This window comes from Delphinapterus leucas, chromosome 17 (assembly GCF_059928025.1).
Source record: "Delphinapterus leucas isolate spDelLeu-1000000601 "Yukka" chromosome 17, BTC_Dleu_Yukka2, whole genome shotgun sequence".
Classification (NCBI taxonomy): domain Eukaryota; kingdom Metazoa; phylum Chordata; class Mammalia; order Artiodactyla; family Monodontidae; genus Delphinapterus; species Delphinapterus leucas.
The window spans coordinates 85,799,292-85,821,076 of record NC_143145.1 but is presented as its reverse complement, the minus strand read 5'-3'; the positions used below and the strand labels follow the sequence as shown (position 1 = coordinate 85,821,076).

The following is a 21,785-nucleotide window of genomic DNA, read 5'->3' as shown; positions in this document are numbered from 1 at the left end:
AAGGAATAGGATATTTACATGGTTTGAAAGTATCTCCCACACAATGTTTTTTTAATTTCAAAAGGAAAAAGTAACTTACAGTTGAGAAGCCTGACAGGCATTGCCTCAATTAAGTAATAAAACTGAACATCAGCACTATCGGGACCTGCTGAAATAGCATGCCAGCTGCTTAGAAGAACACAGCGCCGCTTCTGTGTTATCCTTACCAGTAATACATGAGCTGGATCTCATTATGAGAAAATATCAGAGAAACCCAAGGTGAGAGTTTGTGTACCACAAAATTCCTGGCCTGTCTCCTTGGAGAATGTCAAGGTCACGAAAGTCAAGGAAGCCAAGGAGCCTTCTGGATCGCAGAGGATCAGAGGGGATGGCAGCTAAATGCAGCAGTTCTGAGTTGTCTTCTGCTGCAAAGGGTGTGATGGACACAAACGGGTGAAGCACAGACGGGCCTGAGAGCTAGGAGGAGGGTAGACGGTGTTCATTTCCTCCCCTTTGTGGTCGTGTAGTGGTTGTTTATGTAGGAGAATTACATACGTAAATAACCTGTTTATTTTTTACATACACAAATAACCTACATAAATAGGTTATTTATGTAGGAGAAAGTCCTTGTTTGTAGGATTGACCCTCACTTGAGAGTGAGTTGGGGGATAAGTGAGAGAAACAAGACCACAGTCTGCCCAGGGCTGCTGAATTGATTTGGTACATTTTGAGTAAAAACTTTCTTGGCTAAGATCCCTCCTTCCCTTCATTTATCTTGTTCTAATTTAGAACTTCACTAAGACACTGATGATTCAGGGGGAAAAAATGCTTTGTACTGTATTTAGACTTTTAGTAAATTTGAGATTGTGAGGCCTGTACTTTCTCGAAGACGACAGGAAAGTGGGCTGCAGAGCAGCAGCTGGGAGGAGACCACGCTGCGCTTCCAGGGTGCTCGTCTGCTGGTCCACACGCGAGAGCTGGTGCGTGGAGGCGGCATAGATGCAGGAGGGATGCTCATCAGGGTGGGGCTGGGCGGTGGGTGTCCTGGCGCCCCGCCAGGTGGGACACTGAGGCTGGGAGGAGAGCCAGGTGTGGCTCACAGTCCTGCCACGAGGTGGATTCATACCTGAGCACCTTCCTTCCCTCTGGAATAAAGTTGTCTTCTGAAAGTGATCCCTCGTCTGCTTTCTTGAGTACAGTAAACTGAATGTGGTTAGTCTTTGAAATTGAAATTATGTCAATATCAAATATCCTAAAACAATTTTCTGTTGCTCAGTCATGGATGTTGTGTTCTTAGGATTGAGAACTTACAAAATCAACATTGATCTTTGAGAAACAAGAAAGCCTTCCATGGATGCCTTTTGCCGAGGTAGTTTGTGTTTTATTTGGTAAGGTCAGAGCAGGTAGAACATGTACCTCTGCTTCACAAACACAGATGATTTACAAGCTGCTGCATTAGACGGGACTGGTTTCTAGGCCAGTTAGTCAGCTTCTAGTGTGAAACCCTGACTCAGAAGCCCATCATCTAAGAATGAGTATGCTGTTCCTGCTGCGTCATGAGGCCCGATGCAGGTTGATTGACTCTCAGCTGGCTCCCTCGCTTGAACCACAGAACCCTGAGGATATTCCAGACTCTTCTCTTTCCTCCCGAGTCTGCACGTAACTAGTGTCACCTAGATGCACAGGAGGGTCGGATCTGTTGCATACAGTGCAGTCTTAGAGTGTCAGGGCTTCGTCCCCCACAGAGAACCCAGGTTAAGAAAGGCTGTGATGACTCTTGGTTGGTCAACATGCCATGTGGCGATCCAGGGAAAGCCGTAAGATGTGTGACTTACCTCGGCACTCCCAAAACATGTGCCCCACCTGGGCTCCTTCTTCCTTACTGTGCGCTCAGTCACAGACCCTAGGCTGTTCAGGTTCAGTGGTGGATGGCCATGGAAAAGTGGGAATACCAAATCACCCTCGTTTGAGAGTGATTAGGGGATAAATGAGAGAAAACGAGACCACAGTCTCCCCAGGGCTGTTCAGTTGATTTGGCACATTTTGAGTAAAAACTTTCTTAGCCAAGATCCCTTTTTCCCTTCGTTTATCTCGTTCTAATTTAGAACTTGACCAGGACACTAAAACTCCTATCCTTTGTAGCAGTGTAAAGATCTCACCTTGTAAATTACCTGTATAAAGCATCTTAATACTGATTGTTGTCCATAAGAGTAGGAGCTACTTCTTATACCTTTTGTTCCTACAAATCCTGAATAAATGCCTGTCAATTAATTCAACTTAGTGCACCAAGCACATATTGATCATGTATAATGCACAGCTAAGGGCTGCGATGGGTACATAGGGAATAAAAAGTATGATCCCATCCTCGAGAAACTTCCAGTCAAAAAGGAGAGAGAAGAGATCTACTCAAGTTTTTATAAGATAGAGTAGAATGTGATAGAAACTAAAATAAAGGCAAAAAATAAACCATTTTGCATACAAAGAAAAAGGAAGAATTGTTTACACTATGGAATGAGAAAAATCGTGAAAGAAATGGAATTTGAGTTTGACTTTGAAAAATGAGCGTCCTTAGACAAGTGGGGTGGTAGGGAACATCAGATTCGTTTAGAGGAAGGAATGGGAACCAGGTCTCAGGTGGGGCTGAGGCTGCAGGAGCTTGGTCTTGGACTCACACATGCATGCATCCGGAGACACGCAGGAGTCACTGGGGTGCCGTGGAAGGCCCGTGACTAGTTGAGTGACATGACCAACTCTGTCCCTTAAGAAAGATTACTTTAGCAGCAACCTGCAGGAGTGGCTAGAGGGAAGAATGAGGTTAAAAGGTCAGTTGGGAAACACCTGCCTAATCCATGTAATAAGCAGAACAAGACAGCAAAACAGGAATGAGAAGGACGGATGATGTTAAGAAGATAAATATGGGGCAGATGGATTGGCTGCAGCAACTGGATGTGGAAAAAACGGAAAAAAAGATCACTCTCAAGTTTTGGAAGAGAGAGTGACCGGGAGAATGGCGGGGCCCAGTTACACAAAGAGGGAACACACAGGAAGAGCCACAGGTTTGGACCAGAAGACACAGAGCTTTAGGAGTCCTCTGCAGGATGATGGTAAAGTAATAGAACTAGATTAGAGGCGATTCTGGCCAGTTACCCTTGCTCAGTACTCATTGGACCTAAATAAATATAGCAGCAACTTTAGTCTGTATATCCTGGGAAGAATAGATGCATTTACACAACTCTTGGCTAATGATAGACCAAAACTCTGATTAAATCCTCTCGTTTGGTGAGTTCAGACTCTTTCTTTCTTTTTAAGACCTACACTCATATACTTCATTATTTTTTTAGATATCACCGGCATGATGTATATGTTCTTTTAAAATTTATAATACCTTATATTTATGGTCAGCTGATTTTTGACAAGGGAGACAGACATTTCATCTGTAAAAGAATAGTAATTCCAACAGAAAGCACTGAGACAACTGGATATTCACATTCAAAAGAGTTAAGTTGACCCCTGCCTCACACCATACACAAGAATTAATTCAAAATAGATCATAGGCCTAAACCTAAGAACTAAAACTATAACACTCAAAAGAAAACATAGGAATATCTTCATAAACATAACATATTAGGTAACTGTTTCTTACCTATGGCACCAAAAGCATATATAACAAAAGAAAAATCCATAAATGGGGCTTCATCAAAATAAAAACTTCTGTGCTTCAAAGGACATTGTCAAGAAAGTAATAGACGAGCCAGAGAACAGGAGAAACTTTTTTTTTTTTTTTTTTTGTGGTACGCGGGCCTCTCGCTGCTGTGGCCTCTCTCGTTGCGGAGCACAGGCTCCGGACGCGCAGGCTCAGCGGCCATGGCTCACGGGCCCAGCCGCTCTGCGGCATGTGGGATCTTCCCAGACCCGGGCTCGAACCTGTGTCCCCTGCATCGGCAGGCGGACTCTCAACCACTGTGCCACCAGGGAAGCCCAGGAGAAACTTTTTGCAAATCACATATCTGATAGGGGACTTGTATCCAGAATATATAAAAACTAATACAACTCAATATAAAAAGATAACCCAAATAAAAAAAATAGAGGATTTGAATAGACACTTCTCCAAAGAAGATGGTCACTTGGTAATCAACATCATTAGCCATCTGGGAAATGCAAATCAAAACCACAGTGGCTACCACTTCACACCACTAGGATGGCTGTAATAAAAAAGACAGACAATAATAAGTGTCGACAAGGATTTGGAGAAATTGGAGCCCCTCATACTGGCTGGTAAAATGGTACAGACACTTTGGAAAACAGCCTGGCAGTTCCTCGAAAAGCTAAACATAGCATTACCACATGATCCAGCAATTCTACTCCTAGGTATAAACCCAAGAAAATTGAAAACATATATCTACATAACTTCTGCACTGACATTCATAGCAGTATTATTTATAAATGCAAAAAAGTGGAAACAACCCAAATGTTCATCACCTGATGGATGGATAAACAAAATGTGACATATCCATACAGTGGAATATTATTCAGCAACAAGCAGGAATGCAGTGCTGGCACCTGCTACACCTTGGATGCAACTTGAAAATGTTATGCTGAGTAAAAGAAGCTAGTCTCAAAAGGCCACAACTTTCATGATTCCTCTTATGTGACATATTCAGAACAGGCAAATCCGTAGAGACAGAAAGTAGATGGGTGTGTTGCCAGGTACTTGGGGGAGAGGAGAACAGGGAGGCTGCATAACAGGTTGGGGTTTCCTTTTAGGGAAATATTCTGGGACTAGATAGTGCTGGTGGTTGCAGAACACGTGCGTGTACTTAACGCCACCGAATTATACACTTGAAAATGGTGAAACTGGAAATTTCATGTGCATTTTGCCGCAGTCTTTTTATTTGGGTGAGTTTTATGGTATGTGAGTTAGGTCTCAAGCTGTTATAAAAATAAAAGGTGTAGTAGCTTGATTATTGCCAGGGAGCTGTGCTGAGGGAAAAAACTCAAACCCAGAGGTCATATACTAGATGATTCCAGTTTTGTAACATTTCAAAAGTGGCCACATTTAGAAATGGAAGACAGATTAGTGGCTTCTAGATGCTGGGGATGGAGGGTAGGGAGACAGAGGGAGGTGCGTGATAAAAGGCAGCCTGAGGGGTCCTTGTGGCGGTGGATACAGGATCCTCCACAGGTGATAAAACTTCACAGCACCACACACACACACACACACACGCACGCACGCACGCACGCACGCACCAGTGGGGTGGGTGAGACCTGAACCAGGTGGTGCTTGCAGCTGTGAGGTGTCTGGTGTGATGTCTTACTGTGTCAGGGCACAGTGTGCCACTGGGGGAAAGGGGCAGAGTGTGTGAGGGTCTCACACCTGCACGTGAATCTACACTTCCCTCCGTCGAAATTTCAATTAACAAAAATGTGTAAGAGTAGCTATGTATCTTTGAAAACTTGTTCTGGAGGCAAACTTGTATGAATGTATAAAACGTCCTCTTCTGACTTGTCTCGTCCCAGTCAAGTCTCATCTCCAGGAGTGGTAAAACCACAGTCCAAGTGCAGGACGCCACAGTTATGTCCACATTATTTGTGTCCTCCTTAAAAGACCACGCTTGCAGCAGGGTTTGTTGTTTGGTTAATTTCAGCAATGCAGTATTTTCCAAAAATAAAGAGGAAGTGTAAGTGTGGAAAAGGCCTTTCTCAGGCTTCTTGCCATCCTTTAGTTAAGTTAGTTTTAGCAAAGAACGACTGTTAACTCCTTGTTCACTGGTATTAGAAAGTTTCCGTGTCACGCTTTTATTTTAGCAAAGAGAAAATATGATTTTTTTAATGAATAAAAACCCCATTTCTGTGCAGTAGAGATCATCCTGCTCACATCTCATGTTAGAAAGATAAACAGCAGGATTAGCTGTTTACTTTAGGAGCGTGGTCTGCTTGTTTTTCAGGAGGACACAGTGTCCTGCTGTATCTGGTTTCCCGTCTGCGCGCGGCTTGGAGCTGGGAAAGGCCCTGCCCCCTCCGCGCACCCTGCTCTTCGCCCTCTCCTCCCTTTCGGGGTCAGGTCCAAGCTCCCCTCCTAGCCTCTCTTCCCCTTTCTCTCTCTCCTGCTTCTTTTTCTCACTTCATCCTCGAATTTCTTCTGTTTCTTCCTTAGATTAGGGCTTAGTAAGGGCTTATAACATGGAGAGAAAGATCCTTGTTGATCTTCAGAGGCTGCTTCGGTTGACACTGACCTAGAATAAAACAGCCAGGCCTGACTCTGATTCCGGGAATTCTTGGTGGACTGCTCAGAACTGCTTCCATGACTCGTGTAAACATCCCACATGTCACTTCGCCTGCTTCTCTCTCGGAACACAAGCGTTCACAGACACACACGCACACACATACCCATGTTCGCTGCTTCTTTCTTGCTTTTCTTAATTTATATATCTATGATATTGAGCCAATGAATGAAAGGAGGGAAAGTAAATATTTTTGAAAAGTTGGGGAGGGGCATTTAAAGCTTCAAAGAGGGATTATCGTCTCACTAAAACCCCCTCTGTGAATCAACAGTTTTGTTTTCCTTATTTCTTGTGCTTTGTTCTGGTACTTTCACAGCCTAACAATACATGCATTTTTAGAATTTTTAAAATGTTCTTTAATTAGCATGATGAGGCGTTCAGCTGGTAAGAGAAGGAAGGAAGCATTCTTAAAGATAAACATTAACTGCACGGTGGACTTTATACTTGCATCGTGATGTGGCCTGGCCGGATGGAACCGTGCACCTCTTTTATCTGTATTGTTTTATGCTGCTGGGCATGTGCTGTGGAGTGTGGCTTCACTTGGCGTCAGTTTTAGTCAGTTCTTCCAGCCTCACCCTCGTGGCTCAGAAATGCACGGAGTCGAGGCGCTGCAGCCGTGGGCTCTGGGGCCACGCGAGGTGTTGGTGATTCTCCATCGCTTTACCCAGAGAGGAGCTTTACTTACCGTGAAACTGGGGAGCTGGGTGGTGAGGACGGCACCACGAGGCGGATCACAAGCTGGTGTCAGGAGTGACGACGTCACGTCTGTGGCGGTGGGCCCTCTGCTGCTTCGAGCACGTTCCTCTGAGCCCCTTCACGCAGGAGATCAGCCCTTTTACAGAGGTGCACACACCTCCTACGGGCTCAGGAGAGCTGACAAGTGATGTGACGGGAAAAAACCACCTTCTTGTCGATTAAGTGTGTTTGTAACGAAGTGGATTTGCCTGGTGGGTGAAGGAAAGCACGACGCTGAGCGCAGATTAGGTGCAGGCTCTTCGCTAGGTGCCGAGCAGATAAAGTTGCCTGGATTTAAGGGTTCCAGAGCCGAAGCTCCCAGCAGCTGGCCACGTGCAGAGCTGGGGGCAGCCCCTCCCAGGCCGCTGCCGCCCAGCACCATGTGCCGAAAACCATGAACATGGGTGAGGGGTTTTATTTGGTGACGGTCAGTGTTTTAGGCGTGGGTGGAACATTGATCTGAAATAAGTGGTGTTCGCGTGCCAGACTGTTACTGCGAGAGGTTTGAGCGGCGAACTCTATCTCAGGGAGCGAAGTAGTTCTGAGGCTCTTACTCTTAACCACGGACATCCCCCTTCCTCCCTGGAGACGTTCTCTCTGTGCTGGTCTAGCGTTTATCTAAGCTGACCACTTCTGAAGACAGCAGTGTCCCTGTCAGGCGAGGCGTGGGATTCCCGGCACCAGGGCTCAGTATGTGCGGAAAGTCACCTGAAGCCAGAGCCCGAGGTTGCCCGTCGCCAGCAGCCCGGGGTGTGGAGTTGCTGGGGATCCTTGGCATCCTGGCCGGAGGGCGAACGGACGCACCCAGCCTGCTTCCCAGAGCCGAGACCCCATCTTGTGAGCGCCGACCCCTGACGTGATCTTAAAATGTCGGGTCTCCTCCTCTCCATGTGGCTAGGCTGCAGCTCATCCAGTATTTCAGGGATACTTAGGGGCAGTGCTCGTGTCGGCTGCGTGTCCTGCTGGGCTCGGCCACTCTGCTACCTCAGGGCGGGGCCCGAGCGCCTCCCGTGTGGAACTGGAACCGTCTGACCTGGCGCAGACGAGGTAACTGACGTGGCGTCCAGAGCCGGCCCCCGGTGTCGACCGGGACGGGCAGCCAGGAGCTGGCTGGTGCTGGGGCAGGAGCAGGCCCAGCCCTCCGTGCCCTGCGGCGAGCCCTGTCCTCCCCCGGGCCCGTGTCGGTCAGCTCTGTCCGTGACCTCCCGGCTCAAGTCGCTTGGCTGGTCTGGATTCCCTGGCTCCTCCGCTCTGAAATGAGACCCACGTCTGGGCTGCCCACACCCGGGGCTGCGCTTCATTCTCCACTCCACTCACCTCTTCAGAAATCTTAGGCCAGTGTAGACTCTTCCGGTCCCTCGTCCATCCCCCAAGACTGTGTGCTTCAGTCTCTGCCCTGAGATGTTGCCCTCACGCTCCCCCCTGCTGACCGAGGCCAACGGGACGCACTCACGTGACGGCTGGGGGGCGGGTGGGGCCACATGATGACCGGACAGGCTGGTGCCTGACGATGAGTGTCGGCCACCCAGTACTGCCAGAGCCGCAGGCTTCTTAGGAAAACAGGAAACGAATTTTATATAAAATCCCTTAATATTTGCTGCTAATTTTTTTAAAAAAATTTAACACTTTATAAACTAAAGAAAACACATGAGCCAGTGGAGCTCAGCCTGTGAATAGCACTTTGCAGGCCCCCTGTTTCCATCGATTAGGGCAGCGAACTCACACGCGGACCGCCGAGGCTCTGAAAGTGCACGGTTCAAGCCAGCCTCCTGCCTGTGCCAGCGGTTGTATCTCTGAAACGGAGCATTTGGTCTAACGCCTGTTAGTGTCCCCCATGACTCGCCCGTGGCGGGAGGCGGGGGTGCTGGCTGGACCGGGCCAGCGGTTCACCACCTGGGCCCAGGCAGCCCCTCCGCCCACACACAGGGAGCCCCCGGCACGGGCCTTTGCGCACAGCAGAGGCACCCCTCCAGGGAGATGCCCTTGCCTCCTCCCCGTTCCCCATCCCGCCCCTTTACAAGTGCCTCGAGTTTTTAATTTTTCATAAACATAACTTTGATTTTAAATCAGGAGCAATGCATGGAAATACCCACATAGTACATAGTCTTTCCCCTTATTACCACTTTCCCCCTGTCTTCTTTTTCTTTCTTTTGTATTATTTTCCAGCCTTCTTTCAACTTCTCAAACATGGAAAGGCTCGTTGCCATCCCAGGTTCTGTGTGTGCTGTGCTCTCTCCTCTAAGTGTGCTTCTTTCAGCCCTGTGCAGGGTGGGCTTCTCTTTCTTCAGGACACAGCTTAAAGATCACCTCTTGTAAGGAGCCTTCCCTAACCACCTGGCCAGGCCATTCCACCCCAGTGCTTTCTCACAGGCTGTCTGTTATTTCCCTCCTGTAATCCCACAGCCTGTGATTGTGTGTTTACCTGTGCCAGGCCTTTCCCTAGGGAGGTTCAGAGGGCACCTGCACAGGCCTGGGCCCACAGCAGTCCTGCTGTGTTTAGCACATAAATAGACACCCCTAAGGCCAGGGCACTGTTTGGGGTACATTGACAACCCCGTATGTGCCACTGTTACTCAAAATCTTGTGACACTGATTTTGAGGCTCTGCAGCCCTCTAGACCTCGCTACATCAAGCGCTTCTGTGTCTGACCCAGTAATTTTGTATTCGGCTCATTTCTTGTGTTCAAGCAAATCAAGATGTCTTTTAAGAAAAAAAGAACAACTCACACGTAAGTCTACAAACTCAGAGAGTTTCCAGATACTCTCAGAACCTGTAAATAATGGCTATAGAGCCATTATATTTTCTTACACGGCGCATGCTAACTATCCAGAGGATCTCTACTTACACAGTGGATTCTCCCCTTCGCAGAGTTTCAACTGGAGAAAGCTGTAAAAAACAATCATGTGAAGCCTCTGGAAGTTGTCCTAAGGGCATACAGCAAATGGGGAAACATTCCTTTAGTGGAACCAAGAAAATCTGATAAATCTCACTAAGAACAGTGAGTCTGTGGCCCTTGAGCCCTGACTGCCCCCCCGCAACCACTGCTACTCTGAGGCTTTACTCCAGGGAGTGCAGTCAAGAAGACAACCCCCTCCCCTCAACTCCCAGTCCAGGGCACATTTCACTCTAGGAGGGCTGCCCACTAGCATCCCTTATCCTCAGGCCCCTGTTGCAGAAGCTCAACCCCAAGTGTGGTGGGCCAAGAATACTGGCCCAGTTGTCCTACCCCAGCCCGCCACAGGGTAGATGCACCACACAGAGAGGCTAGCCTAGAAGACCAGCGCCACCACCCCCACCCTCAGCACCCACTCTAGAGCAGAGGTGTCAGTCCAGGCAAAGGGGGCACTGCCCAGAGGGAGACAGGTTATGGTGAAGAAGAAGAGCTCTGTAGGGCTGCATGAGATGGCGGGAGAATTCCATGCCCAAGAGTGTTGTTGAAAACAATGAGGATCTTGGTGGAGAGAGGTTCAGAGAGTGCTTGTAATTTCCTGACTCTTTATCAACAAGCAAAGGACAGAGCAATGAAAAGTTAGCAGAGAGAATCAGGGAAAAGAGACCACCAAGAGCCCTCCTGGAATCACAGTCAGACTTGAGAGACAGGAAGGGTGTGCTCTCAGGAGCACTGACGGCCCCCATGGGAAGGTTGGGGTACGAGCCTCACTTCCCTGAAGGGCCTCAGGACCACCTCCAACCACACTAGATGAACAGTTGGCTGCTTTGAACCAGGGGCAACTCTGGGAAGCCAGACTTTAAAATCACACACAGGTCTGGCTGTCTGACCTGCCCAAGGCCACATCTTCACAGGTGTGATTAGGGAGGGGAAATATGAGCTCTGGCCAAAGGAGAGGGATGAGGGCAAAAACCTGCACTCCTTGAACTATGAGATCAACCTCCAAGACACACATGTCCAGTGGTAAAGATTAAAAGTCTGACTGGCTAAGGATGCTCAAGCACAACCTTTCACTAATAAGTGGCTTCGCTGACCTAGGGACAGCCTCTGGGTAGCCATGTGAAAAGATAAAAACAAGAAGGCAGTCTGAGCAGGACCATCAGAGCCTGCAGGGAAGAGCTGTTCAGACAGGTCACTGAGCAAGTGAGTAAACTACATCATCAACCCTTGGCGGAGAGGAGTCAAGGATCCAGAGTTGCCGCAATTTACTATCCAGCACGCCCAGTTGTCAACCAAAAATTGCAAGGTTTGCAGAGAAACAGGGAAGCAGGACCCATACATGAGGGAAAAAGCAGATGATAGAAGCCGCTTTTGAAGGGCCCACTTGTTGGGCTTAGCAGAGATTTTAAAACAGCCATTGTAAATACGTTCAGAGAGCAGAGGGAACCATGTCTCCAGATTACAGTGTGTAGATGACAGAGTCTAATCAAAAGGAGGATATCAGTAAAAAGACACAAACTGGAAAGAACCAAATGGAAGCTCTGGAGTTGGAAAGTATAATAACTGATATGAAAAATTCACTAGATAGGCTCAACAGTAGATGTGAGCTGGAAGAAGAAAGAATCCATGGACTTGGATCTAGAATAATGGAGCTAGTGCAGCCCGAAGGAGAGACAGAATGAAAAGTGCTCACTTTGACAGCACTTACACCAAAATTGGAACATACAGAGAGTAGCATAGCCCCTGTGCACATGACATGCAGATTTGGGAAGCATTACACATTTGTAAGCCCTTTGTCAAACTTAAAACTCTTCCCCAAGAAAAGAGGATTGTAATTTCAATAGGATGTTAAAACTTAATCTCAAATTGATGATTGCAGAGTATTTTAGCAATTAAAAAAATGCTTGTGAAGACTTTTTAATAACTTAGTCTTTATGAAGAATTAAAACATACCATGATTATCTCTGCACTATTATGGAAATCTCACAAATGACAAATAAATATTCTAAGGGGAGAAAAGAATGAAGAACCTCAGAAATGTGGAACACCATTAAGTGCACCAATACACATGTAATGGGAGCGCCAGAAGGGCAGGGGAGTGGGGGAGGGAACAGAAAAGATATTTGGAGTAATAATGGCTGAAGATGGCTCAAATTGGACTGGAAAACTTTACACATCCAAGAAACTCTATGAACTTGTAGTAGGATAAACCTAAAAAGAGACATACCCAAATGCGTCATAGTCAAAACGTTGAAAGCCAAAGATAAAGTCTTGAATGCAGCAAGTGAAAAGTGACTCCTCGTGTAACAAGGGACTTCTCGTTAGAAACAGTGGAAGACTAGAAGGCAGTGGGACAATATTCAGAATTCTGGAAGAAACAAATAACTTACATCCCACTTTCTTTTTGACCTTTAAATCCTGAGGTTAAGTCAGTAGGATTGAACATTAATTTTTCTACTTTAGGCAACTCAGCTCCTCATTTTTGTAAAATCCAAAGGCCACCGTTGTTCATCTTCATTTTGAAGTATTCTAGCTTTTCACTTGTTTGATCCAGACCTAATTATAAGCCACAGAACCCTACTCTTTGTGTAAAATTTTCTTTTTCCAGTCCACCATGAGAAATGAGTTTGTACTATATAAATGCCTTATAGCTACAACATATTAAATAATGTCACACATATGGAAATGTTAAGACTAATATATTTAAGATAGATAGGACATTCTTCTGGGTACCACCTGCTACATATCGCTCCGGAACAGACTAAAACCATATGGGCATCACGCGAGCAGTCAGGGATATTTCCTGGTGTTCTTGGGTATAAAATATCGTATTGCAAGAAGAATTGACCATAGTAATAATTGTATGTGATTTCAATGTATTTTTTTCTCCATAGATCTGATGAAGTAAATTTTAGAAAAGTTATTGCTAGCAACATTTTGGTGATAATTTTCAAGGAATACCTATTAATATCTTTGACTATTAGTGTTTGATAAAACATAATTTGAAATGTTTTAAATGGAAGTAGATTTCTACGGTGGATCTACAGTGGATTTCTAGTGAAGGAGAAGGAAATTCTGGTCTCTGTACTGAATCAAAAACTGTCTCCTAAAAGAGCAAATGTGGATCCTTTTTTGTAGAGTCTGCCTTCTCGTGCAAGATGCCCTCGGACTCTTCAGTGAGGTGCACTCGGAGGGCGCCGTCCTGAAGGACAGGGAGTTGGAGGGCAAGTCCTGCAGGCTGGCGGGAATGAAGGTTCTGCAAAAGGTCACCAGAGGAAGGTGAGGACACCACAGTAGCATCCAGTTTGCTACAGTAACATCTGTAATTTCATTTTTAAAGACAATAAACTAGGATCCTAGAGTCTGCCTCTAAGACAAGGCCACGAGTTGGGTGGAGCCCATAAAGTACTTATGGAAGAAAAATTATCATTGACAACAAAAATAATTATGCAGGTTTAGTGATTCACAATTTTATTAAAATTAGGATTAAAAATGTCATATATATGTATTTTAAAGTTTTTTCTTTCTTTTTCCTTATCTGTAGTAATAAGGCAGCTTTGCATGAGTCCGTTTATGTAAGTGAAAATATAATTGAGTGAAAAGGCACTTTATAAGCGTTAAGCAAAAGTCTTAATTTGTCACGTTTTTTGCTTTCCATAGCAAGAAAGCTTGTTTTCTGTCACGTTTCGTGGCTCCTCGCGCTCGGTGTTTTGGGTGGCGGTGGTACATAGATCTGGCCCCAGCGTGGGTTGTTCCATTCCAGTGAGCATCTTAATCTATGAATTAGGAAGCAGAAGAAACCTTTTCGGTGGAACGATCCAGTCATATAGGGAATGTGTAAACGGTGAATTTGGGTTTCTCTCATCATAGCCTCTTTCCTCAAGCAGTGTGTAATTTTAGCTGTCTTAATGCTACTGTCTTACTTAGAGCAACGTCTGAGCTTGTAACAGTGCGGGAGGGAGGAGCCGTTGGGAGGAGCCGTTGGGAGGAGCCCTTGGGAGGCGCCGTTGGGCGTGGGGCGTATGCGCTGCTCCTAGTCCAGTGGTCTGCATACCGGCCCTTCCGGGCCGTGCTCCGTCCAAACTGTGAGCGCCCGCCGCGTGTCTCGTGACTAGCAGCCGCTTTCCCCGGCCCCGCCCTCGCCCTGTGCCACATCTGTCTCTCACGTGCCGCTGAGTGGCGGCTCCACCCAGGACCCTGTTTTCCTGAAGGACAGACCCCCTGTGAGCCCTGCATTGATTCATGTACACTCGGCTGGTAACAAATGCTTCCTTTTGCTTACAGAAGGGAGGCTGTGTTACAGTGTAATTGCCTTATGGATTAGGGAGGGAGCTGCCCAGATATTTGGAAAGCTTAAGTGGGTCACATGAACCTTATCGTTTCGAAGGCTGAACCCCATGTAGTCCTCAGTTTCAGAATCACAGGCATCTGGAAAGACCGTGTGTAGTGGTGGTAAGTGAGGTGCTGCTCTGGCGTTGGCCTGACGGCATTAACCCCACCGGGGCCGTGTAGACCTCCCTGACATACATTCGGCACCAGCCTCGCACCTGAGCACGCCGGGGTACTGGGGCTCCCCATCTCGGGCGCCTCAGTGGAGCCCCTCCAGCTGGCACGTGTCCTGGTGTCCTGCAGGCCAGAGGAGTCCACTCCTGGGGACGTACTTCCTGCTGGTGACTGGGGGACCCAACTCCAGGGAAATACTCCTGGGGACTGACAGAGCCAGGAGGGGTCCAGGGGCTTTGCTCTATAAAGTACATGCTTTGCTACCGTGATGCTATACAGCCATATGTGTACCTAATGTTTAATCTGGTTTTTGTGGGTTACACTGGAAGCCTTGCTACTGTGTACAACATTGCCATAGGAAATGTTTTTTCCACGGGAAATGCACTGACTATTCTGAATAATTCATTTACAGACTTTTGGAACCCATCCATTTTTAAGTTGGACTAAAATTTGACTAAGTATTGGATACTTTTTTAGGTTGGAATTAATTTCTTTATCCTATGTGTTTATTTTAGCATGCAACTATCCAAATAAATATTAAGATTGTCTTTTTGTTCTTTTGGAAGCTGTATTTCTTCAAAACAAATTATTAAATAGCTTTGGAATGCTGAATGTTATAATTGCCTATTAGTGACATCATCCACTGTCAGTCATCCATCCACGGCCCAGTAAACACAAATTGTCTCTTCCCCCCCAATTATTGTGTTTCATAGCAACTCTCATAAACCTTAACAAAATATATTTCTGATAAACCTTAACGAAATACACTTAGTTCCCAGAATTCAAGCTAAAATGATTAATTATAATTATATAATTCCAATATCTAATATAGAAAATTATTTTTTGCCAGTTGGAAGATAGTTTTACGTTTGGGCTGATCGTGGAGCCTTTGAAATCTTAGCTCCCCGGTCTCATCTGGTCCACAGTCACAGTGACGGAAGTCACTGCTCCCTGTGGCGCTTTGGGTGGACTGGCGGCCTTGGGGCTGGGCCTGTGCAGGGCGTCCCACCCTGTTCACCTGCCGCCTTGGGAAGAGTTGCAGGAAAACAGCTGTCATGTCTGTCGCATTTCTCTGACCGCTTTTTGGAGTTGTGTGTCTTGTGTGTCCATACTGACTCGTTAGGGTGAGAAGAGTCAGAAAAATACCCTGGACGTAAAGGAAAAGACCATTTTAAAACAACACTGCTGAGGCATGTGCCTCTCCCTGGCTCTCTGCGTCCTTGGAGGACTCCAGGCTGTTTGTCCAGGGGCTGAGGCGTGTCCCCTGACCTTTGTCCTCCCAGGTGGCCTCTGCAACAGTTTAGAGGTCAGACAGGCTGAAAACTCACTTTACTTTGGTGTCTTAGTTCTGTGTATGAGCTTTATCTTTTTATTGCTGATTATTATGTGCTCTTATTTTTATGTGATAGGGTAATACTGAAGGAAAAAAGAAATTTTCTGAAACATCTTAATCCTATAAGTATGGAAAATATAGTTAGCATATTTTTGGCGGGGGAGAGGAACCTCTTTCAATTCAAAGTCCTGCTAATACTTAATATTCCTACTTGTTAAAACAAAAGCCACTAATCTGTCTAAAATACATTATTAATGTATAAGTGACTATTTTATTTATATCTCTTTAAGAGTAACGTACTGGAGAAGACTGTTGCAGAGCATTTAGTCAGCACTCACCGTATACAGAGGGGTCTGTCTGAGTGCTGAGAATGACAGGGAAGCAACTAACAAGATCTTTGACCATGAATTGCCTCCTTTTGAACTGGAGATTAGACCTGCCCAGGGATCCTGGGCGGTTGTTGCTTTAAGTGATGGGGCCTTAAATGGCTGGTCTTTTCCTCAAATTGGTAAGATGTTATCTGTGAAGACATAAAAGTAGGATTAGAAGAAAGTATAATTCAGTCATTTATTCATTAAATATTTAGGACCTCTTTGTGCTATGCCCCTGGCTGGTTGCTGCTGTGCTAGATTTTTGGGATTTATCTGAAACCACAGTATACTGAAATAAAAAGTCAGCTAGACAGAGCCTTAAATCCTATTATTAGGGATTCTGCATTGATCCAAGAGAAAATTAGGGCCCCTAGGAGTTTTTGAGAGAAGAAAAGAAGAGGTAATAAAAATGAAAATAGAGTTAAGATTATTCTACTCTTGTACTTTTAATAGATTTGAAATAGAAGGAGGGATTGGGCAGGGGTGCAGATTTGGAAACTTCTGCAGCAGTTGAGGGCAGGAGAAGGAAGAACGCATCACCACTGATTTTTAACTTCCAGTAGTTTCGGGGGCCAGGGGGGTGGGTGGTGCTCTCCTGGGAGCTGTGGTGATGCCAGGAGTGTAAAATAGCCCCTTTCTCCCAGAGCTCATGGACCAGCAGGAGAGCCAGGAGGAGGTCCCGAGAGACACCAACCGGCGAGTGCCAGTTACAGAGCAGCCACTTTGCCCGGCTCAGAGGGCGGGTTCAGATTTGGGAACCCTGGAGAGAACGGGAGGGGCCTGGGGCTGAGGACAAGAGGGCGGGAGGACACGCCCCCTGATCTAGCCGTCCACTCACCCCCTGGAGCGGGTCCATATGGTCAGCTTTGAGGATAGAGTGAGGGGTTGGGCACGTTGAGGGGGGTGTATTTCAGAGAATGGTCAGATTAATAGTTACTGTTTAAATGCCAGCTTTTGTTTTAAAGGTAACAGATTAAGTACTGATAAACTTTAAGTTAGAAGCCAGGCTTAGTTAGCATGATCACAGACTAACCCCATGGTCAGGAAACAGAAGGCCCTCGAAGCCCCTATGCTGCTCCCCAGCCCACTGCCCTTAGGGCTGTTGGTCTGGCCCGGGGTTGGGGGGGGCGGGGGGAGGGGCAGAGCACTCTCCCGTTCTCCGGGTGGCGCCTTTGTCTCTTGCAGCCGCTGCTTTGGGTCCAGTGCTCAGGGCTGTGTGGGATTCTCAGGACCTGTGTCCCACCAGAGGGGTATACTGTCATGTAAACTTGAGTGACATTTTAGCAATAATACGCAAGCGTTAACAGTGGTCTGAGGAGCCCTGGGATGGCTCCCCCAGCTGGCCTGTGCTGTGTCCCAGCTGCTCAGCTCTGAGTCCCAGCGGCTTCTTGACATGCAGACCTGGTCTTGCCCCTCTGCATGGTGTAGACCGTGGATTAGGACGCCTCGTGGCCAGTGTCTGAGGCTGGCCTGCCCATCATAAGGCTCTGTTTCTCGCTCACCATTGTCTTTCCTGTATGTGGCTCAATTCCTGGCACTCGAGAGGCTCATAATAAGTATTTGTGGAATGCACATTCGTTGTTTGCTTGGGTTCATCTTAGATTCTCCTCAACGAGATTTGAATGTGTACACTTGTACTTTCTGAGCAGTAATTATTGGTGCTCAATTTTAGTGGGAAGAATAGAGACTAAGTTGGTCCCAAGACCAGTGTCCAGTGCAGGGTGAGGACCACGCCTTTTGTGCACCTTGGACTCAAGACCCTGGGTCTTCCTCACTAATAAGTCTAGGGGGTAATGCCTGAGGTTGTTGTGAAAGCACTTTATCCAGGATGGGATCCCATCTTATGGAGGAGGGCCTGGATCAGGTGAGGGTGACTGGTGAGGGTGACTGGTCAGAGGTCAGGCTTCACTGTGACTTTGGGCACCAGGGCGTTGGTCTCCTGGGAGACCCTGTGTGACCCACGTGCATGGAGGTGCAGCAGAGGGAGTTTTTAGGGATCGTCCAGCACAAGTCGATGCGTGTGGGTTAGGGTCGTTGTGGAGGGATCATCTCAGTTGCTCCTCTAACAGGAAATAAGCCGTGGTGAGAGCTCTCCTGGGGAAGAAACTTCAGTGGCAATTTCCTTCCTTTGATTTCCCCTCTTTAGAAAGGCTGCCTCTTAAAGAGACAGAATTCCCTTGGAGTTTGAGGTCCAGAATCTTTTTGCTCATTGCTGTGGTTGGAAATCCTCTTTTAAGGGGACATACTTAAGAATTGTTTCATCATTTTGAAAAATAAAATTGTTGCCGGTAGGTTCACCACCCAAGTTAATGGCAGGAGAGTAAAATGTCACCGAAAGAGAATGTACTAAATCCTGAAACCAATGATGCTTAAAGAACTGCCCGAAAAGAACTAAGCACTGACCCGTGTGAAACATGGTACTGAGTGAAAGAAGCCCACACAAAAGGCCACACATTGTAGGATCCCGTTTATATGAAACGAACAGAACAGACAAGCCCATGGTGACAGGATGCAGGTTGGTGGTGGCCAGGAGGAGGGGAGCAGGGAGTGACCGCTGACGGGCACAGGGTCTGATGGGGTGATGGCGACATTCTGGGGCTAGACAGCACTGTGCATGTGCTAAATGCCGCTGAACTGTGCACTTCAAAATGTTTAATTTTATGTTGCGTGAATTTCACCTCAGTCCTTAAAGGGGGGGGGATGAACTGACTGCCTAAAAAATGTTTACACTGAGTTATAAAAACAACTACAAATGTTTCATAAGTCCAGTTGGAGAAGAATAGTTTCTAAATGAAACATCTGGGCATAATTTCACATATCTCAAAAAGACCCAACTAGGGAATAGGGGCTCAGAAAGCAAATGCCGATTATTTAACCTTAACCATAAGGGTTATTTTGGGGAAATTAGGACATACCTTTAGTAAAATGGGCACCCCTCTAAATCAGTCATTACCTTTATTGTTCAATGAACAATCCTTAAGAAAACTATTGTATATCTATCTACCTAATCAGTGATAGAGACATTGACAAAGGGGAAAACCAGCAGATTACAAAAGGCCTGACACACCCACCAGGTTGATCACAGGAAGAGGAGGGGAGAGAACCGCAGACCTCCTGAAAGAGACCTTTGAGCTGTGTAGGCCAAGCGTTAACTGTTGTCAAGATTACTGACCTAATAGTGTTTCAAAAACTATCCAGCAAAAATAAATTCACCCTGTCCTCAGTTAGGTAAAGAAGTTCTGCTCTGACTGGTCCTTGCATGTCTCTCTCCATCAGTCATTCGTTAACACAGCACCTGGGTGTGGACGCAGGGATGAACTCACAGTTCAGTCTGACTTTCCAGTGGGGAAGCACTGACAGGCTAAGAAGATTTTTGCTGGAGTGGGTGGGGCTTCGCCGAGAAGGCCTTCAGGGTGTGACTTGTAGGTTCATCTGGTTGCTAGGCAGACACCCATGGAAGAGCACGTTCCCACCCATAAGTTCATTCCTGTTATCTTCTGACCAAAAATAGACTGTCATGCTGGAGCCAAGTGTTACTAAGCCTGGTGTCCTCGTGTCCTCCGTAGCAGTTAATAGAGCATTCAGTAAATACCTGACTAAGAAATGAAGTCTGAACCAAAGCAAACTGTGCCAGTAGTTCTTGGCCATATAAGAATTCTTTCAGTAGCAATCTCAGAAGTGGCTCAGGGCTACCCCCTTGCTCCACCACCTTCCCCCAGAGACTGGGGGACAGAGTAGAACCCAGTTCACTTGGGGTGATTTGGCTGTGTCGGCCTGGCTGACGCGAGGGGACTTGCTGTTCAGAAGCAAACCCAAAGCTTCTGGAGGGAGTGTCGCTGGTCACTGAACGGAGGCATCAGAGGGGAAGGTGGGGGCCTTGGAACCACTGCCCCTGAGTCGCATCTTGACCCTCAGTGGTCAGCAGGACGAGTAGCTCTGCCTCCCCCGGGGGTTGGGTGGTTTGATGAGCTCACAAGCGGAAGCTGCCCTGCACACCCTAAAACACGCAGAAGTAGTGGTTCTTCCCTCCCTCCTCCTCCTCCTCTGTTTCTCTTTTCTAATTAACTGAAAAGTAAAACTCTGGCCAACATTGATGTAAGTCTTTCTTGTCTTGTTTTTACAAATAAAACAGGAAGAGAAAGATGAGTAACTTAGAAGAACTATAACTAGAAGTTGGGAGTGTTCCATTTTTTTCCAGGAAAGAAAATAAATCCAGTTGGAAATTGCTGGCCTTGTCAATTATCTGATAATAATGGGAGAGAATGGGTAATGAAGCCAGTGGAGTTAAAAAGTACAGAGAGATTTAGTTAAAACAGGGATCAAAGAAACCAGAAGGAAGATCTGCTGATACAAGAACATAAAAGCAACTGCCCCCGTCCCTCCAGGTTAGTAATTTATCTGGTGGATTTACCTGGCAGCACTGGTAAGTCTGGAATTCAGCAAATGGGCAGGAATTTTTTTTTTTTTTTTTTGCTTTTTCATTCATTCCTTCTCTTACAAATCTCAATACTCCCCCTCTCCCTGCACTGTTCTCACAAAAATCATAATTACCTACCAGTAGGGGACCAGTAGTTTTAAAACTTTTGAACTTAAAAAAAATAGAATCCAAAGAGGAAGCTCCGTGTTAATAACAAACCAACGTGGAGCTATTCTGTTCAAAATTGGGAGGTGGTGTGTCGGGCCACCCAGCCCCCAGCCAGCTCCTAGGGCCACGTGGTTGGAAAGTAAGCACTGAGGACTGATTGCAGCTCTGAACATTGCACACATCAGTAAGGTTCTTTCTCTCCCTCTCTCAGGGTAAAAGCCTGTGGCAGTAGCGTTATTGTGAGGGCCCTGGGTCATGTGATTCAGAAGCTAGGTGGGGTGTTCCTTGTTAATCTCACATATGAAGTGCAAATACTTAATTATGCTTTCATTAAGTGCCTTCTCAAATTTGCAGAATCTTATGCATTTTTATCATAGGTAGAATACTCCTAAATCTTTGTAAGTTTGCCAGTGAAATCCTGTCTTTTCATGTGGGACACGGAAGTGGAAAGAAAAGAAGTTTCACTGTCACTGTAGCCCCTCTTTCCTTTCCTTCAACTCTCCAACTAGATGGCAGATTAGGTGGTGGCATCGTTCACTACAGGCATCACCCGTGATGCCACCACCAAATTCAGGACAAAATAAATTAGTCTTTATTGAAAAACAAATTATTGTGTTGTTAAATAAAGACCCTCAGGCTCCTGAAACTAAGTAATAACTTGGCTGCACGTCTGTGAGGTGGGCCTGGAGCCCGGTCCATCAGAGTCCAGCGCCTGCATCTTTGGTGCTACAGCCTACACGTAATTACTTGCAGTTTTAGGGGAATTCATTTCTGTAAATTTCCCATTTGCTTTATAGTCATAATCCCCGGCCCTCAAATCAGAAATCTGACCATTTCTTGTCAGGGGTGTTGATGTTAGATTCTTGGTGTTTTCCATTGTTTTTGTTAAACAACAGCAGCGAGCCGTCTGTGCTGGAATTATCTTGAGTGGCCAGGAGGAGCATCAGATCCGTTGGAAATAATGACACTGGGGGCCTCAGGTCCAGTTTGGCATTTTTCTTTTCTGTTTACTTAGACACTTATTAATGAAAATATGACTTTTAAGAAAGATCATTTTCATTACTGTTTTTTTTTTTAAAGCAAGAGAATTTGCTCCTCTCCCTAGAAT

The 21,785-nt window shown here is 46.3% G+C and overlaps 1 protein-coding gene and 1 pseudogene across 8 annotated transcripts in view; both read left to right on the top strand.

Annotated features, from left to right (window-relative positions):
* The window catches only part of SPIDR (scaffold protein involved in DNA repair), a 393,663-nt gene that overhangs the window by 304,080 nt on the left and 67,798 nt on the right, over nt 1-21,785 (top strand). For 7 of the 8 annotated variants that reach the window (XR_016388575.1, XR_016388574.1, XR_016388573.1 and 4 more), the window contains exon 11: nt 13,024-13,164. The exons of the other annotated variant lie outside the window; for it this stretch is intronic. Coding sequence is in view for 4 of the 7 variants with exons in the window: in XM_022556901.3 (XP_022412609.1) it covers nt 13,024-13,164 (141 nt within the window). In the remaining 3 variants the exon portion in view is untranslated. The remainder of the gene's footprint in view (nt 1-13,023; nt 13,165-21,785) is intronic. 8 annotated transcript variants of the gene reach the window in all.
* Nucleotides 11,571-11,671, top strand: LOC115803733 (U6 spliceosomal RNA; annotated as a pseudogene).